Raw genomic sequence first — 14,781 nt, 5'->3', positions numbered from 1 at the left:
CCTTATATACCCACCAAGCCTACTCAGCACACCTTATGTACCCACCAAGCTCACTCAGCACACCTTATGTACCCACCAAGCCCACTCAGCACACCTTATATACCCACCAAGCCTACTCAGCACACCTTATATAGCCACCAAGCTCACTTGGCACACCTTATATACCCAGTAAGCCCACTCAGCACACCTTATGTACCCACCAAGCATACTCAGCACACCTTATATACCCACCAAGCATACTCAGCACACCTTATGTACCCACCGAGCCCACTCAGCACACCTTATATACCCACCAAGCCCACTCAGCACACCTTATGTACCCACTAAGTCGGCTCAGCACAGAGGACTTACTTCATGACTTACACGCTGCTGGCCGATGCCGAAAGTAGGAGGTGGTCAGAATAATGGGACTGGACCGTGTATTATGTATAAGAATAGATTGATTTATCATTCATTTTGGACTAAGGAAAGAGACTGTGCAGAGACGAGTTCAGCTTTTTCCCCTTATTGGATTACCCGGACCCATAAGCAGAGTCTCAGCCTGGTAGGTCAGTGTCAGTGTCACAGATGAGCTGAGCTTGTCATCTGACTTCAGTCACGCTGAGGCTATTATTATGAGAGGCGCTGTCAAGACCCCCACCTTTATTATTTGCCGGAAAACTTTAAGGTGTGACTCCCTTTACTATGTTTGTAAATTCATTACAATTTTGGTATGGACAACATGTACGGTATGCGCCGTGCACGGCTTTTAGTTATAAGGTTGACATAATAGATGTAGCTTATAATGATCTAGTATCAGGATCTACTCATATTATACACAAACTGTAATGGCAATTCAATTAAAATCATTTGGTAACACCTTATCCATATGGGCAAGGATGTCTTGTTGCTGTTCCACTTGATTGACACTAGGTGGCGCCCTAGTCCCACAATCTGCAAGTATCAGCGTCAAAAGACCTTCATATTCCCTGCACTATTGTATACAGTATGTGACTATGGACAGAATATGTGCACATTTCACCCACATGTTTATATGCAAATACTGCCATTCAACAGCAAATAATGCCTCCATACATGTCCACCCTTGGTAGGGTTAAAATGGTTAAAAAAATTAAAATATATCTAGAAATAATCCAGTACATGACAACCTCTTTCTAACAAAGCCAGAACCAGCCCTGTACCTCACATAGATCCAGAGATCTCACCAGTCATTGCTGGCAGCTTAGGGGATGTGTCCTTTCTCAGGGATGTGTCCTTTCTGCTGCAGCTGGTGGCAGCTGAAGGATGGAAATGAGTATGTGCTTCCATCTCAGTGAGCAGCACAGAGAAATAAAAAAACAAAAACAAACAGCAGGTGGCGCTATACAGATAATTTTTATTCAATAATCCAGCAGCTATAAAAAAAAATATATATATATATGTAATTACTTGCAATTCAAACGTATTCAGACCCTGGTGCTGGTTTGAAAACTGTAGAATATTTTTTGTGGGACAACCCTTTTAATGATTAAACCCTTGGCAATTTAAGACAGTAAATTTTATGTAACCTGGTAGTAGAGGGCAGTAAATGTGTCATGGTTTCTCCTGGAGGCCCGTTAGGAAATGGGGGCCCTAGGCAACTGCCCAGTGTGTCACCCTTTAAAACATGCTCTGCATGCATACAATGCAGCTGTTAAATGTTACAGTGCCGCTGGCCAATAACTAGAATGAATTCATTAGCTAATGGCAGTGGTGGGACTGGTCTGAGATCAACAAGCATGACATAATAGAAAGATTATTATCTGTAGGTGGTGAGGTGCATTCTAATGAAGAGCATCGGTAACAGAAGGGAACTTCATTTAAAGGGGTAAAAAAAACATTTGACCTACTCTTTGTATATAACAGAGAGTGGCTACAAAAGGATCCAACATGTACATGTATTACTCGGACAGCTCGTTGATGTGAATGGACACTGTGCAATGCTTAATTTCCCCTGAGGTGGCGCTGCAGAGAAACTGAACACTTCTTCCAGGTTCTGAAATAGATCGAAGCTGATCGCAGATGATTGGTCGGGAGACTCTTCTTACTAAAATGATTTGTCCAAAGAGCAGAAACCCTTTAGTTAAAGGGGTTGTCCCACAAAAAATATTCTACAGTTTTCAAACCAGCACCTGGATCTGAATCCTTTTGTAATTGCATGTACAATAATTAAAAATTTAGCAAAGCCACTGAGTTATTCAATAAAGTGTTTCTGTATAGCGCCACCTGCTGTTTGTTTTTTTCTTATTTCTTTGTCCTGCTCACTGAGATGGTCGCACATGCTCAGTTTCATCCTTCAACTGCCTCCTGAGCTGTGATAGGGAGAGCATGGACACGCCCCCTGAGCTGTGATAGTGAGAGCATGGACACGCCCCCTGAGCTGTAATAGGAAGAGCATGGACACGCCCCCTGAGTTGTAATAGGGAGAGCATGGACACGCCCCCTGAGCTGCAGCAGAAAAGACACGCCCCTTGAGCTGTCAGCTTGATATAAATCTAGCAGAGCAATGAATGGGGAGATCTCTGGATCCATGTGAGGTACAGGGCTGGTTATAGATTTGTTAGAAAGAGGTTGTCATGTCCTGTGTGATGTCTGATTTTCATTTTTTGCATTAGTCATGGGAGAACCCCTTTAATGCAGTTTTGCCATGTGTGTGATTGTAGTGCCCTGGAGCAAGGGTACTCTGGAGTATGGATGTTTGCAGACATTTCCCCCTATTAGTGTTATGCAAAGCCATCAACTCACCATGTTGTTTGCACTTATACTGCTTTAGGGCTCATGCACAAGGCAGCTCGCACTTTATTTGCACTGAATTATGGAAAGGGTTAATGCACAGCCAGTTCACACCAGTGGCGTAACTACCATAGCGGCAGACCATGCGACTGCTATGGGGCCCAGGGCAACAGGGGACCCAGTTGGGATCATCTGCTCTTCTACTGGAGCTGAAAACTTGGTCAGGACTCTACCCTCTAAAGGGAAAACTTTTAGCAAATGAGGCAGTGGAAGAATGGCCCAAGGGTTATTGAAAAGGGTTTATGCAGAAACCCTTCTGTCCTGTGTGGGGGGCCTGGTTTGATCCTTGCTATGGGGTCCTTACTTCTCTATGTACGCCACTGGTTCACACTAAGGGACTTTGAGAATTTCTAGCCCGTGCATTGAGAAGCTAGTCATTTTCCATTGCTGTCATAAGTGACTACGAGGAGTTTTGGAGGGAAAAGCCTTACAGAGTGAACCTTTGACCCAGGGGCGTCGTTAGGTCAAAACATTCGGGGCTTGAGCCCAGGATGTTTTGTCAGGTGCCCTGAATGTTATGCTGGTAGCATTTTTTTTATTTATTTTGCTATTCCAGGGCCCTTTATTATTGATTGGACCTGGGAAACCCACCACAGATCATCCCCCCACCCCTTGTACTTATTCCACTGATCCGCTACTTGCGGGCTGCGCGGGCATGAGTTCAGTCACTTTGGTGCGCAATCCCGTCCTGTGGCCCGTGATCCAGCGAGACCTGCCGTGGGAGGTCACGGATCTCGCGGGATCGCGCGCCGCAGGACGGGATTGCGCACCGAAGTGACTGAACTCATGCCCGCGCAGCCCACAAGTAGCGGAACAAGTACAAGGCGGGTGGGGGGATGATCTGTGGGGTTGCCCAAGGTCCACTCCCATCAATATTAAAGGGTCCAAGTAAAGATTTCTGCATTGGTGAGGAAATGAAACATAACAGATATTGGAAAGTTACCGAATGTTGTATTATATAATGACTGCAGTCTGCAGTACTGCACTTCATTTGCGTAAACCAGAACACCCCTTTAAGCATGCCTTTAATGTGCAATTTCAACACACTGGGCTTGTGCCCCGGATGTTTTCAGACCCTAGTAACGCCCCTGCTTTGACCATGTAGTTTAGCTTTGTTAGACTGTTGTGTATGAATTGTAAACTGCTTAGTCATTCCCATTGACTTGTATTCAGACACAATAGAAGTCTGCGGCAGCTGTGAACTGCAACATTGTTTCTGTTACACTGTGCTTCTCCAGCTTGACCCCTCCCACCAGAAGTTTCTAGTTCAGTTAGAAGCTATATAAAAGTCTGTGCCAGACAGCATGAGTGACCAGAAGAAGATACTGAGACGGGGATACTCTACCACAGACCCTGGTCACCAGACATTTTACCATTAAGTGAGCCGGATGACTAAGCCAAGGCCCTGGGCCACCCGCCCTTTGACAAAGGTACCAGCCTTCTAAGAAAGAGAGGGACAACTAGCTCAGGCCATTCCTTAGAACAGAACGTTCTGTTACCAGAGGGGAGACTGGAAAAGTCAGCTCAGTGCCTTGTCTGTATTGTTTTGCACTTGATTTCCTCCAGTAAAGTCTCTGGACTTATTTCCCGTTGAGGTGAACCACACCTCACCATCACCTCCAGAGAACAACATCACATGGTGGTCCCTCAACGGTGTCTAGAGGAACTAGAGTAAAAGGGCCACCTTAAACCAAAGGTTAAAGGGACATATGTAATCACTTTGTGATCAGAGGAGACCCTGTTCGATTCTGAGAATGAAGGAGCTGCAGTTTGATGGTGCCTACGTCTTCCTTATAGTGTGGGGGGTGTAGCAGCTGGCTTTCTACCTTATCCTGTGTGAGATGAGGATTCTACGAGAGGGAAGGTGGAACAGCAGCTTTCCAGCTCCACACCTGCAAAAACCTGCCCCCTCTGAAGCAATAATGTGTCTGGATATAGTGCAACAAACCCACTGTACTTTACTGAGGTTATTTTGTAGATGGTTCACACGGGCACTGTATACATCAAATGCAGTCTTTACAGCTGGCATATGCAATTCCTAAGGCTGTAGATGGGAGGCTGGTGTCTCTCCTAATCAGGCATTACAATCTCTCCTTTCCCGGCCTAAGGGGTGCACTTTCTCTGTCTCTGCAGATATATATATACAGTATCCTCACTGGAGTACAGTTTCTGAACAGAGGGCCCTTCTGTCCTTTTTGCTATAATAGGGAACCTGAAGCTTATTTGCTCCCTCCACATGCAGAGAAGTCTGTAGCCTCAATGTAGGTGTGTTACCTCCTCTGACAAATGCTGTCCGATCCTCCTTTGTGGCCGCCATACAGTCTGTATGATCCAGTATCTCTTTCCCTAAAGAACTGGCACATAATTTGTCACTTTAGCTTTTGCAATCCATAGGGGAAGATGATTTCTCTGTCAGTTCTGCTCCTTAGCCCTGTCGTCCGAAGCTGAATTCACTTCCTCTTAGAGAAGAAAGGGGGCGTGCCAGCCCAGCCTAGCAACTACGTAACCTCCCACTGCTTCTTCCATATGCAGCCTTTGGGACAAGTAGTACATGTGAGAAGCTGTGAGAGAGGAGGTGGAGCACCAGCTCTCCATCTCCTCAATGTCAAAAGCATGCCCACTCAGCAGTAATAATGGGAGAGCTATGGGCGTGTAGCTCTGGTCCTTTCATCTTATCCTGTGTGTGAGAAGGGGTATGCTGTGAGAGAGGAAGGGGAGCAGCAGCTCTCCATCTCCACAACACCAAAAGCATGCCCACTCAGAAGTAATGCAGAGAGGGCGATGGCCGTGTAGTTGCAGTCTTTCCTTAAGCCGTGTGAGATGGGAGCAGCAGCTCTCCAGCTCCATGCCTTCAAAAGCATGCCCGCTCGGCAGTAATAAAGAGAGGGCAATGAGGATGAAGCTGTGGTCTTTCCACCTTATCCTGTGTGGGATGGGGATGCTGCGAGAGGGGAGGGGGAGCAGCAGCTCTCCAGCTCCACACCAGGGAGATGCCGCCCAGTCAACAGGAATAAAGAGAAAATGAATAAAATCTGCAGGTAACACAATATTTCTGGCTGCACTACATGTAGTATAAGTGCTCCTAAATTTTTAGAACTTTAGAGCTCCAAGGCAAAATAGCAAAACACATAACTCTGCGTACTGTATCCTGTGTAAGTACTTTCAGCGGAAACTGCCTTGGGCCTGCAGCTCGTACTCCTAGCAGATGGACTAAGTGTCAGAAGTAGAGATACAGAATTTAATTGCCAGGCTCATGTTTTTTAAAGTTGTGGAGGGGAGTAGAGAACTTGCTCGAAAAGTATCATTTCCTTTGTTGCCAGCTGGAAGCATGGGTTCTCTGCGGAGTCACTGCCAAATTGCTGGTTCCCCATGTAAAACAATGACTGCTCCAGTCTGTCAGAATGGCCACCCATTCTGGTGAAATCCATGGATACTCTAATGTGTATGGCCTTAGCCCCGCTCACCTCAATGGTAGGAGCTTCTCTAGAAGAGGGTGGTAGCTGCGATGATGGATGGCGCAGGTCCACAGGAGCTACAGCTTGCAGCAGACAGGTGGTGGCTCGTATCTGCCGTAGACGTGGAGGGTGTGCTGGTTGAGTTTAGCCTACTTTTAGTGTATTTCTGCTTCTTTATTGTAAAAGAAAAATAATTTATAAAAAGAAAATATCAGCCGTAGATGTGGTTGGCTGGTCTGTGAGGCAGAAGTCTCAGGATAAATAGCGCCTCTCTTGTCCATGGGCAGTATCTGGTATTAGAGCTTAGTCTTAGTCCAGACACAACCCATGAACAAGAGTGGCACTACTTCTGGAAAAATAGCAGACTCTTTTTTTTCTAATCTTGTTGAGCCCCTTTAACATATAGTATTACCCCTAGTAAACCTACTACAGTAGCTCTGCAGCAATGATGGAGCAGGAGAGCAGCAGACAGATAACAATCCTAGTCCTTGCCCTAAGATGGTGTAATGCAGGGTCCCATGGGGGAGAATTTTGAGATTCAGGATCCTGCCGACTACGCCAAGTTGTAATATAACAGGGCAGGCTGGCGCTCTGCTGAAGAAAAGTTGCAGACACTGGAGTGGAGTTTATTAACTTTTCTCCGTTATGGAGAGGCACCATTTGCACCTGGCTAATGGCAGTAGATAAATCAGGTTTCTCGTTTTTCTCTGGCTTCCTTGGTCACAGCCTAAACCTTTTTATCAGGTGTCTAAAGGCGACTCCTATAGACAACGCCACCAAAACATTTCCATTCTGTCTGCTCAGGGTTACATAACAGGCAAAGAAATTTTCATACTAGATTGTCTCTTACATTAGATTCTCGTCAGAAGTGAGTGCCTCTTCCCTGCTGGGCCTCATTATCAGTAAGCTTGCATCCTCTGCAGACAAGTGACCACTATCAGCCACCACCATCTGTATTACCATTGCAATTTTAACACAAAATGACCAATTATTCTGAACTCTTCTATTCAGTGCTATAAACCTTGGATGTCGGCCCAGTTAGAGGGCTGTGAACTTGGGAAGGTCACTCCCTGCAGCCTTTGTGCTAGGTACAGCTGTAAATTGATGGGCAGATTTATCATGTACCTATTTCTTCTGTGATATCATTAAAATAGTTTTTAAATAATATGACAAAATCAGCTCTGCTACATTTTGTACCATTGTGTATTTAAAGGGGGTCTGTCAGCAGTTTTGACCATCCCAAAAAGCACTTGTTAGGGGTTGGGGATAGCAGGACAAACATAGGTTTTGTGGAGCTTTTACCATCAGGAGAAGTGTGAAAATTAAGTTTTGCTCTGCTAGATGCTTCTCCTGCAAGTGCCCAATGTGACGCACTCACTGCATTCAGCTGCCTTCCAGCCCCCCCCCCCCCTTCTCTGAGTGACAGCTGTAGTGGTCTCTTGGTTGGATGGCACTTCACAGTGAGCACTTGCAGGAGCAGAACCTGGCAGAATAAAACCTCATATTTACACTACTCCTGAAAATAAAACCTCAGAAAAGGTATGCCTGTACTGCTCCTAGTTTGCACAGTTTAACATGGTAAAAACTGCTGACTAGGGTCCAGTGACAATACACTTTCATGTATCCTGTGAATAGTTGGTAAATGTTTCTTCTAGGAAAACCCCTTTAAATAAAAAAAACACGACTGCCCTTTTGCGCAACCAGAGCCACTCATTGTTATGGACAGTGTCTATCGTTTTTATCTCATAACTATCTATCGATTCTTACCTGTAACATATTCATACCTATAATGGTATTCTTGTTTCAGGAAGTGAGAGAAAGTAAAACTGACTAATGGACGGATATCGGGCGATCTTTATATGGATTACCATTCTGTGCCTGATACAAGGTAAAACAGATTATTACTATTATTATTATTATGTCCTAGAAACAGTGTATCATGAATAGCTGGTATCCCCATGTACTGTACAAACAATGTTATATATAGTTATAGTGTTTGAGTTTTAAGGTGAATTTGAAGATTTGAGAATAAATATATTCTTGTACATAGGAGCAGTATTATAGTAGTTATATTCTTGTACGTAGGAGGCAGTATTATAGTAGTTATATTCTTGTACATAGGAGCAGTATTATAGTAGTTATATTCTTGTACATGGGAGCAGTATTATAGTAGTTATATTCTTGTACGTAGGAGGCAGTATTATAGTTGTTATATTCTTGTACATAGGAGCAGTATTATAGTAGTTATATTCTTGTACATAGGAGCAGTATTATAGTAGTTATATTCTTGTACATAGGAGGCAGTATTATAGTAGTTATAGTCTTGTACATAGGAGCAGTATTATAGTAGTTATATTCTTGTACATAGGAGGCAGTATTATAGTAGTTATATTCTTGTACATAGGAGCAGTATTATAGTAGTTATATTCTTGTACGTAGGAGGCAGTATTATAGTAGTTATATTCTTGTACATAGGAGGCAGTATTATAGTAGTTATATTCTTGTACATAGGAGCAGTATTATAGTAGTTATATTCTTGTACATGGGAGCAGTATTATAGTAGTTATATTCTTGTACGTAGGAGGCAGTATTATAGTTGTTATATTCTTGTACATAGGAGCAGTATTATAGTAGTTATATTCTTGTACATAGGAGCAGTATTATAGTAGTTATATTCTTGTACATAGGAGGCAGTATTATAGTAGTTATATTCTTGTACATAGGAGCAGTATTATAGTAGTTATATTCTTGTACATAGGAGGCAGTATTATAGTAGTTATATTCTTGTACATAGGAGCAGTATTATAGTAGTTATATTCTTGTACGTAGGAGGCAGTATTATAGTAGTTATATTCTTGTACATAGGAGGCAGTATTATAGTAGTTATATTCTTGTACATAGGAGGCAGTATTATAGTAGTTATATTCTTGTACATAGGATCAGTATTATAGTAGTTATATTCTTGTACATAGGAGCAGTATTATAGTAGTTATATTCTTGTACATAGGAGCAGTATTATAGTAGTTATATTCTTGTACATAGGAGGCAGTATTATAGTAGTTATATTCTTGTACATAGGAGGCAGTATTATAGTAGTTATATTCTTGTACATAGGAGGCAGTATTATAGTAATTATATTCTTGTACATAGGAGCAGTATTATAGTAGTTATATTCTTGTACATAGGAGGCAGTATTATAGTAGTTATATTCTTGTACATAGGAGCAGTATTATAGTAGTTATAGTCTTGTACATAGGAGCAGTATTATAGTAGTTATATTCTTGTACATAGGAGGCAGTATTATAGTAGTTATATTCTTGTACATAGGAGGCAGTATTATAGTAGTTATATTCTTGTACATAGGAGCAGTATTATAGTAGTTATATTCTTGTACATAGGAGGCAGTTTTATAGTAGTTATATTCTTGTACATAGGAGCAGTATTATAGTAGTTATATTCTTGTACATAGGAGGCAGTATTATAGTAGTTATATTCTTGTACATAGGAGCAGTATTATAGTAGTTATATTCTTGTACATAGGAGGCAGTATTATAGTAGTTATAGTCTTGTACATAGGAGCAGTATTATAGTAGTTATATTCTTGTACATAGGAGGCAGTATTATAGTAGTTATATTCTTGTACATAGGAGCAGTATTATAGTAGTTATATTCTTGTACGTAGGAGGCAGTATTATAGTAGTTATATTCTTGTACATAGGAGCAGTATTATAGTAGTTATATTCTTGTACATAGGAGCAGTATTATAGTAGTTATATTCTTGTACGTAGGAGGCAGTATTATAGTAGTTATATTCTTGTACATAGGAGCAGTATTATAGTAGTTATATTCTTGTACATAGGAGCAGTATTATAGTAGTTTTATTCTTGTACATAGGAGCAGTATTATAGTAGTTATATTCTTGTACATAGGAGCAGTATTATAGTAGTTATATTCTTGTACATAGGAGCAGTATTATAGTAGTTATATTTTTGTACATAGGAGCAGTATTATAGTAGTTATATTCTTGTACATAGGAGGCAGTATTATAGTAGTTATATTCTTGTACATAGGAGGCAGTATTATAGTAGTTCTATTCTTGTACATAGGAGCAGTATTATAGTAGTTATATTTTTGTACATAGGAGCAGTATTATAGTAGTTATATTCTTGTACATAGGAGGCAGTATTATAGTAGTTATATTCTTGTACATAGGAGGCAGTATTATAGAAGTTATATTCTTGTACTTAGGAGCAGTATTATAGAAGTTATATTCTTGTACTTAGGAGCAGTATTATAGTAGTTATATTTTTGTACATAGGAGCAGTATTATAGTAGCTATATTCTTATACATAGGAGCAGTATTATAGTAGTTATATTCTTGTACATAGGAGCAGTATTATAGTAGTTATATTCTTGTACATAGGAGCAGTATTATAGTGGTTATATTCTTGTACATAGGAGCAGTATTATAGTAGTTATATTCTTGTACATAGGAGGCAGTAATATAGTAGTTATATTCTTGTACTTAGGAGCAGTATTATAGTAGTTATATTCTTTGTCAAATTTCTTTTTATTGAAAAAAAAAGGTAGCAGAATAATAACAGTGTCGGAACATACCAACTTCACAGTTTGCCATACAAGACAAAGGCATCACTTATAATGTACTTAGTTAGTAGTAAAGCATACATTTCTTTATAATGTACATTGAATTATGTCGCAATAGGATTTAACATAGTGAGTGTTATATAAACAATTTCACGACAAACCTAGATCCTGTGAAGTGCCTTATTTCTATAGCATAATTGTTTCTTGCATAGGTAAGCTTTATTATAAAGGATATATGTCAGTGAGTATTGGGATAACTATGTTACCCGAGGTGAACTAATATTAATTCCTACCACCAGTACTTGTATGAGGAGGAAAAGTTCCAACCAGAAAAAAGGGATACAAGGGAGAGGGAAAAGGGACATTAGTCCTTCAACTTGGGATGGAAGGGAATTGGGGTGGTGAGGCCTCCTAGGGGGGACCCTCCTGAACACACATGTTCAATGCTTTTCATTCATGTTTTGTCTAAACACGCTCTACCGGGAGTTGTTGGGTTTTGGTGGTCATGGTTGAAATTATAATAAGGCGACTGTATAAGTTGCATCTCTACTATCTTAGCGCACCTGAGGGTCTGTTCCCTGGTTCCTGTATGTCAGCCATGGGGACCAAATTTTAAGATATTTCTCGTGCCGTCTGATCTCCCAGCCAGCCAGCTCCTCCATTCTACATATCTGGTCTACTTTCATTTCCCAATGTGGGAGTGCAGGTGGTTCTTCACTGAGCCACTTCTGTGGAATTAGAAGCCTCGCGGCTTGTATTAAATGTGTAGGCAAGCTTGATTTGGATGGAGACAGGCCTGGAGTAGGAAGCCAGAGGAGCACTAATTCTGGCGATAGCAGGACATGTCTATTCATAACTTTGTCTATTACTTCAGATACTCCTTCCCAATACTCGCGTATTTTTGGGCAAGACCAAAATATATGCGTTTGCGATCCACTTTCCTCCCCACACCTCCAGCACAGGTCAGAATTGCTAAGGCCTTTAGTAAATAGTTGTTTCGGTGTGTGATACCACTGAGTTAGTAACTTGTATGAATGCTCTTGTACTCTCACGCATCTTGAGAATCCATGCGAATGTGCGTGTATACGCAAAATATCAGTTTCTGAGAATTCCATATCTAGTTCTGTAGCCCAGGTTTTTAAATAATGTGGTATCCCTACAGGGTTTTGAACATTGAGTGCTAAGTATAATTTAGATATTAGCTTGTTAGGGGGCGACTCTAAATGCATCAGTTTCTCAAACCAAGTGGTTTCTGTTTTGCTCGGTCTGTCTTTTAGCAGTGGTTTGCTAACAGAATTAAATTCAATAGTGTCTAGAAAGTTGCAGGACGACAGGACCTTGTTTATGGGGTGTTGGTCATGAAGAGCACTGGATGCTCCGTCTAGGAATTCTTCTATTGTATAGGAGTGTAATTTGTTCCATGCTGGTGGTACACTATCTGCATTAGGTCTAACTAGGAATGGAGCAAGGTCGGCTGGCATCAAGGATGACGGAGCAAGGAGCAGACTATTTCCTTTGTTTAGCTGTTTAACAACAGCTACCGTGCCTTTAAGCAGCACATGTGAGTGTAGTGAAGAGGAGTTCAGGCCCCATAAGCTTGCTCTCTGCTTCCTATCAAGTTGTGCGATCTCTATTTCTTTGCTTAAGATATTGGACCAAGGAGCATGAATATGCAACCACCTCTTCAGGTGTATGGCTTTATAATATAGCTGCGCATCAGGTAAGGCCATACCTCCTTGAGCTTTTCTTAAAATCAGCGTGCGATGTGCCAGTCTCGCTCCCCTCCCCCTCCAAAGGAACGTGCTAAAGAGTCGTCTAATTTGCGTAAAGAAGGAAGAGGGGAGAAAGACAGGCAGCATCTGCATGGCATATAACAGTCTAGGCATAATAAATGCTTTCAGCATATTCTTCCGGCCCATCCACGATACATACGGAATCCGTAGGGTGTGTAACTGCTGTTGGATATCTTTCAGTAATGCAGCATAATTTAGTTGGAATATTTTATCCAGTTTATGAGGAATTTTTATACCCAGGTAGGACAGGTGAGACGTTTGCCAAATAAAGGGAGTAATAGATTTGAGTAGACTGATCTGATTGGCTGGTGCGGACACATTCATTGCCTCTGATTTTGTGTGATTCACTTTGAAGTTGGACACTTGTCCATATTGCTCGAACAGGGAAAGCAGACGCGGGAAGGCCTCAACCGGGTTGGACACCATGACCAAGAGGTCATCTGCATATGCTGCATTAAGATGTTCAGTGGGGCTATTCTCCAATGTAACACCCTTGATGTCTGGGTGCTCCCTAATTGCTTGTAGCAATGTTTCCATTACTAGAATGTACAAAGCAGGTGATAACGGGCAACCCTGCCTCGTCCCGTTCCTTATGGGGAAGGGAGGTGACAGGGTGCCATTAACTCTGATCCGGGCGCTAGGGTCGCCATACAGTGACATGATAGCATTCCTGAACTGCTGAGGAAAACCAAACTTTTGTAAAGTACTCATCATATAGGTCCAATTCACCCGGTCGAAGGCCTTCTCCGCGTCTATACCCAGCAAGACCAGGGGAATTTTCTTTTTAATAGCTAGCTGCATGATGGACAGGATTCTACACGAGTTGTGACTGCCTTCCCTGCCAGGTACAAAACCTGTCTGTTCAGGGTTTATGAGTTTAGGGAGAAGGGCACTAATTCTGGTTGCCAAAAGTTTTGCCCAGATCTTAACATCAACGTTTAACAACGAGATTGGCCTATAGCTGCCACACAATTTAGGGTTTTTCCCCGGTTTGGGGAGGATAGTAACTGTGGCTTCAAGAGACTGCTTATGTAACTGAGAGCCCTTCAGAAGCTCATTGCACCAGGCAGCCAGGCGGGGAGCTAGCTCTTTTGCGAATTTCTTGTAATAACCCGCTGGGAAGCCGTCTGGGCCCGGGCTTTTCCCCAGTGGCATGGAACCTAGAAGTTTGGTGACCTCTTCTTCTGTAACAGGGGATAGTAAAGCTTGACCTTCCACCTCGGTTAGAGTGGGTAGCTGCAGGTGGTTTAGAAAGCTATCTATCAGAGAATCTCTTGTTGCTGTGGATCCTACTACTTCCTCTGGAAGGCCGTATAGTTCTTTATAAAACTTTTGGAACTCTGTGGCAATATCTGACGTTTTGTGTAGGGTAGTGCCGTCTCTAGTGTCAATACCTGCTATATACATGGAGTCCTTCTTTTGTTTAAGCAAAGAGGACATGAGTTTGGTGCCCTTATCTCCATGGGAGTAAAAGCGGAACTGCGAGTACTGGTATGTCTTCGCATAGCTTATATTTAGGTGGTCTGTTAGCTGTTTACGTAAGGTATTTAGTTTATCTCTGGCGTCTATAGCCCTGGACCGTTTATGCAGCGATTCGATATCAGCAATTTGCTTGAGTAGGCTATTTAGGTGTTCCTGTCTGTCCCTTTTGACCCTGCTGCCCAGTGCAATGAGCTCCCCCCTCATGACTTGTTTGTGCGTCTCCCATACAGTTGTGAGCGGCATTCCTTCCGTGCAGTTCTCTTTAAAGAAAAGAGCCAATTTCTGACCCAAATTATTCAGGTCCGATTGCTTGTCTAGGAGTGTCTCATTTAACCGCCATTGTCTGGCATGAATTGGCAATGTTGGGAATCGGAGTGAGGTAGTCACTGGGGCATGGTCAGATACCGTGATGGATTCAATGATGGACCGCTCCAGCCTGTCCGCACAGCTGGCAGAGATCAGGACATAGTCCAGCCTCTTATAAGTGTTATGCGGGGCTGAGAAGAAAGAAAAATCCCTGTCGACAGGGTGAAGCAGTCTCCACGAATCCACCAGGTTGGCGTCTGCAAGGTAGTTATTTACTCTGCCTAAGACCGCCTGGGTTAATTGTGAAGTGCCATCAGATGCATCTACTA

At 42.3% G+C, this 14,781-nt stretch overlaps 1 protein-coding gene across 2 annotated transcripts in view; it reads left to right on the top strand.

The window, feature by feature from the left end:
* Positions 1–14,781, top strand: part of IGSF5 (immunoglobulin superfamily member 5) — a 93,690-nt gene that overhangs the window by 19,344 nt on the left and 59,565 nt on the right. For both annotated transcript variants that reach the window (XM_040423078.1, XM_040423077.1), the window contains exon 2: positions 8,074–8,154. In XM_040423078.1, the coding sequence (XP_040279012.1) occupies positions 8,100–8,154 (55 nt within the window). In that variant the 5' untranslated portion in view covers positions 8,074–8,099. The remainder of the gene's footprint in view (positions 1–8,073; positions 8,155–14,781) is intronic.

This window comes from Bufo bufo, chromosome 3, assembly GCF_905171765.1.
Source record: "Bufo bufo chromosome 3, aBufBuf1.1, whole genome shotgun sequence".
NCBI lineage: Eukaryota > Metazoa > Chordata > Amphibia > Anura > Bufonidae > Bufo > Bufo bufo.
Note: the sequence above shows the minus strand (reverse complement) of the source record. Positions and strands in the feature narration are given on the sequence as shown.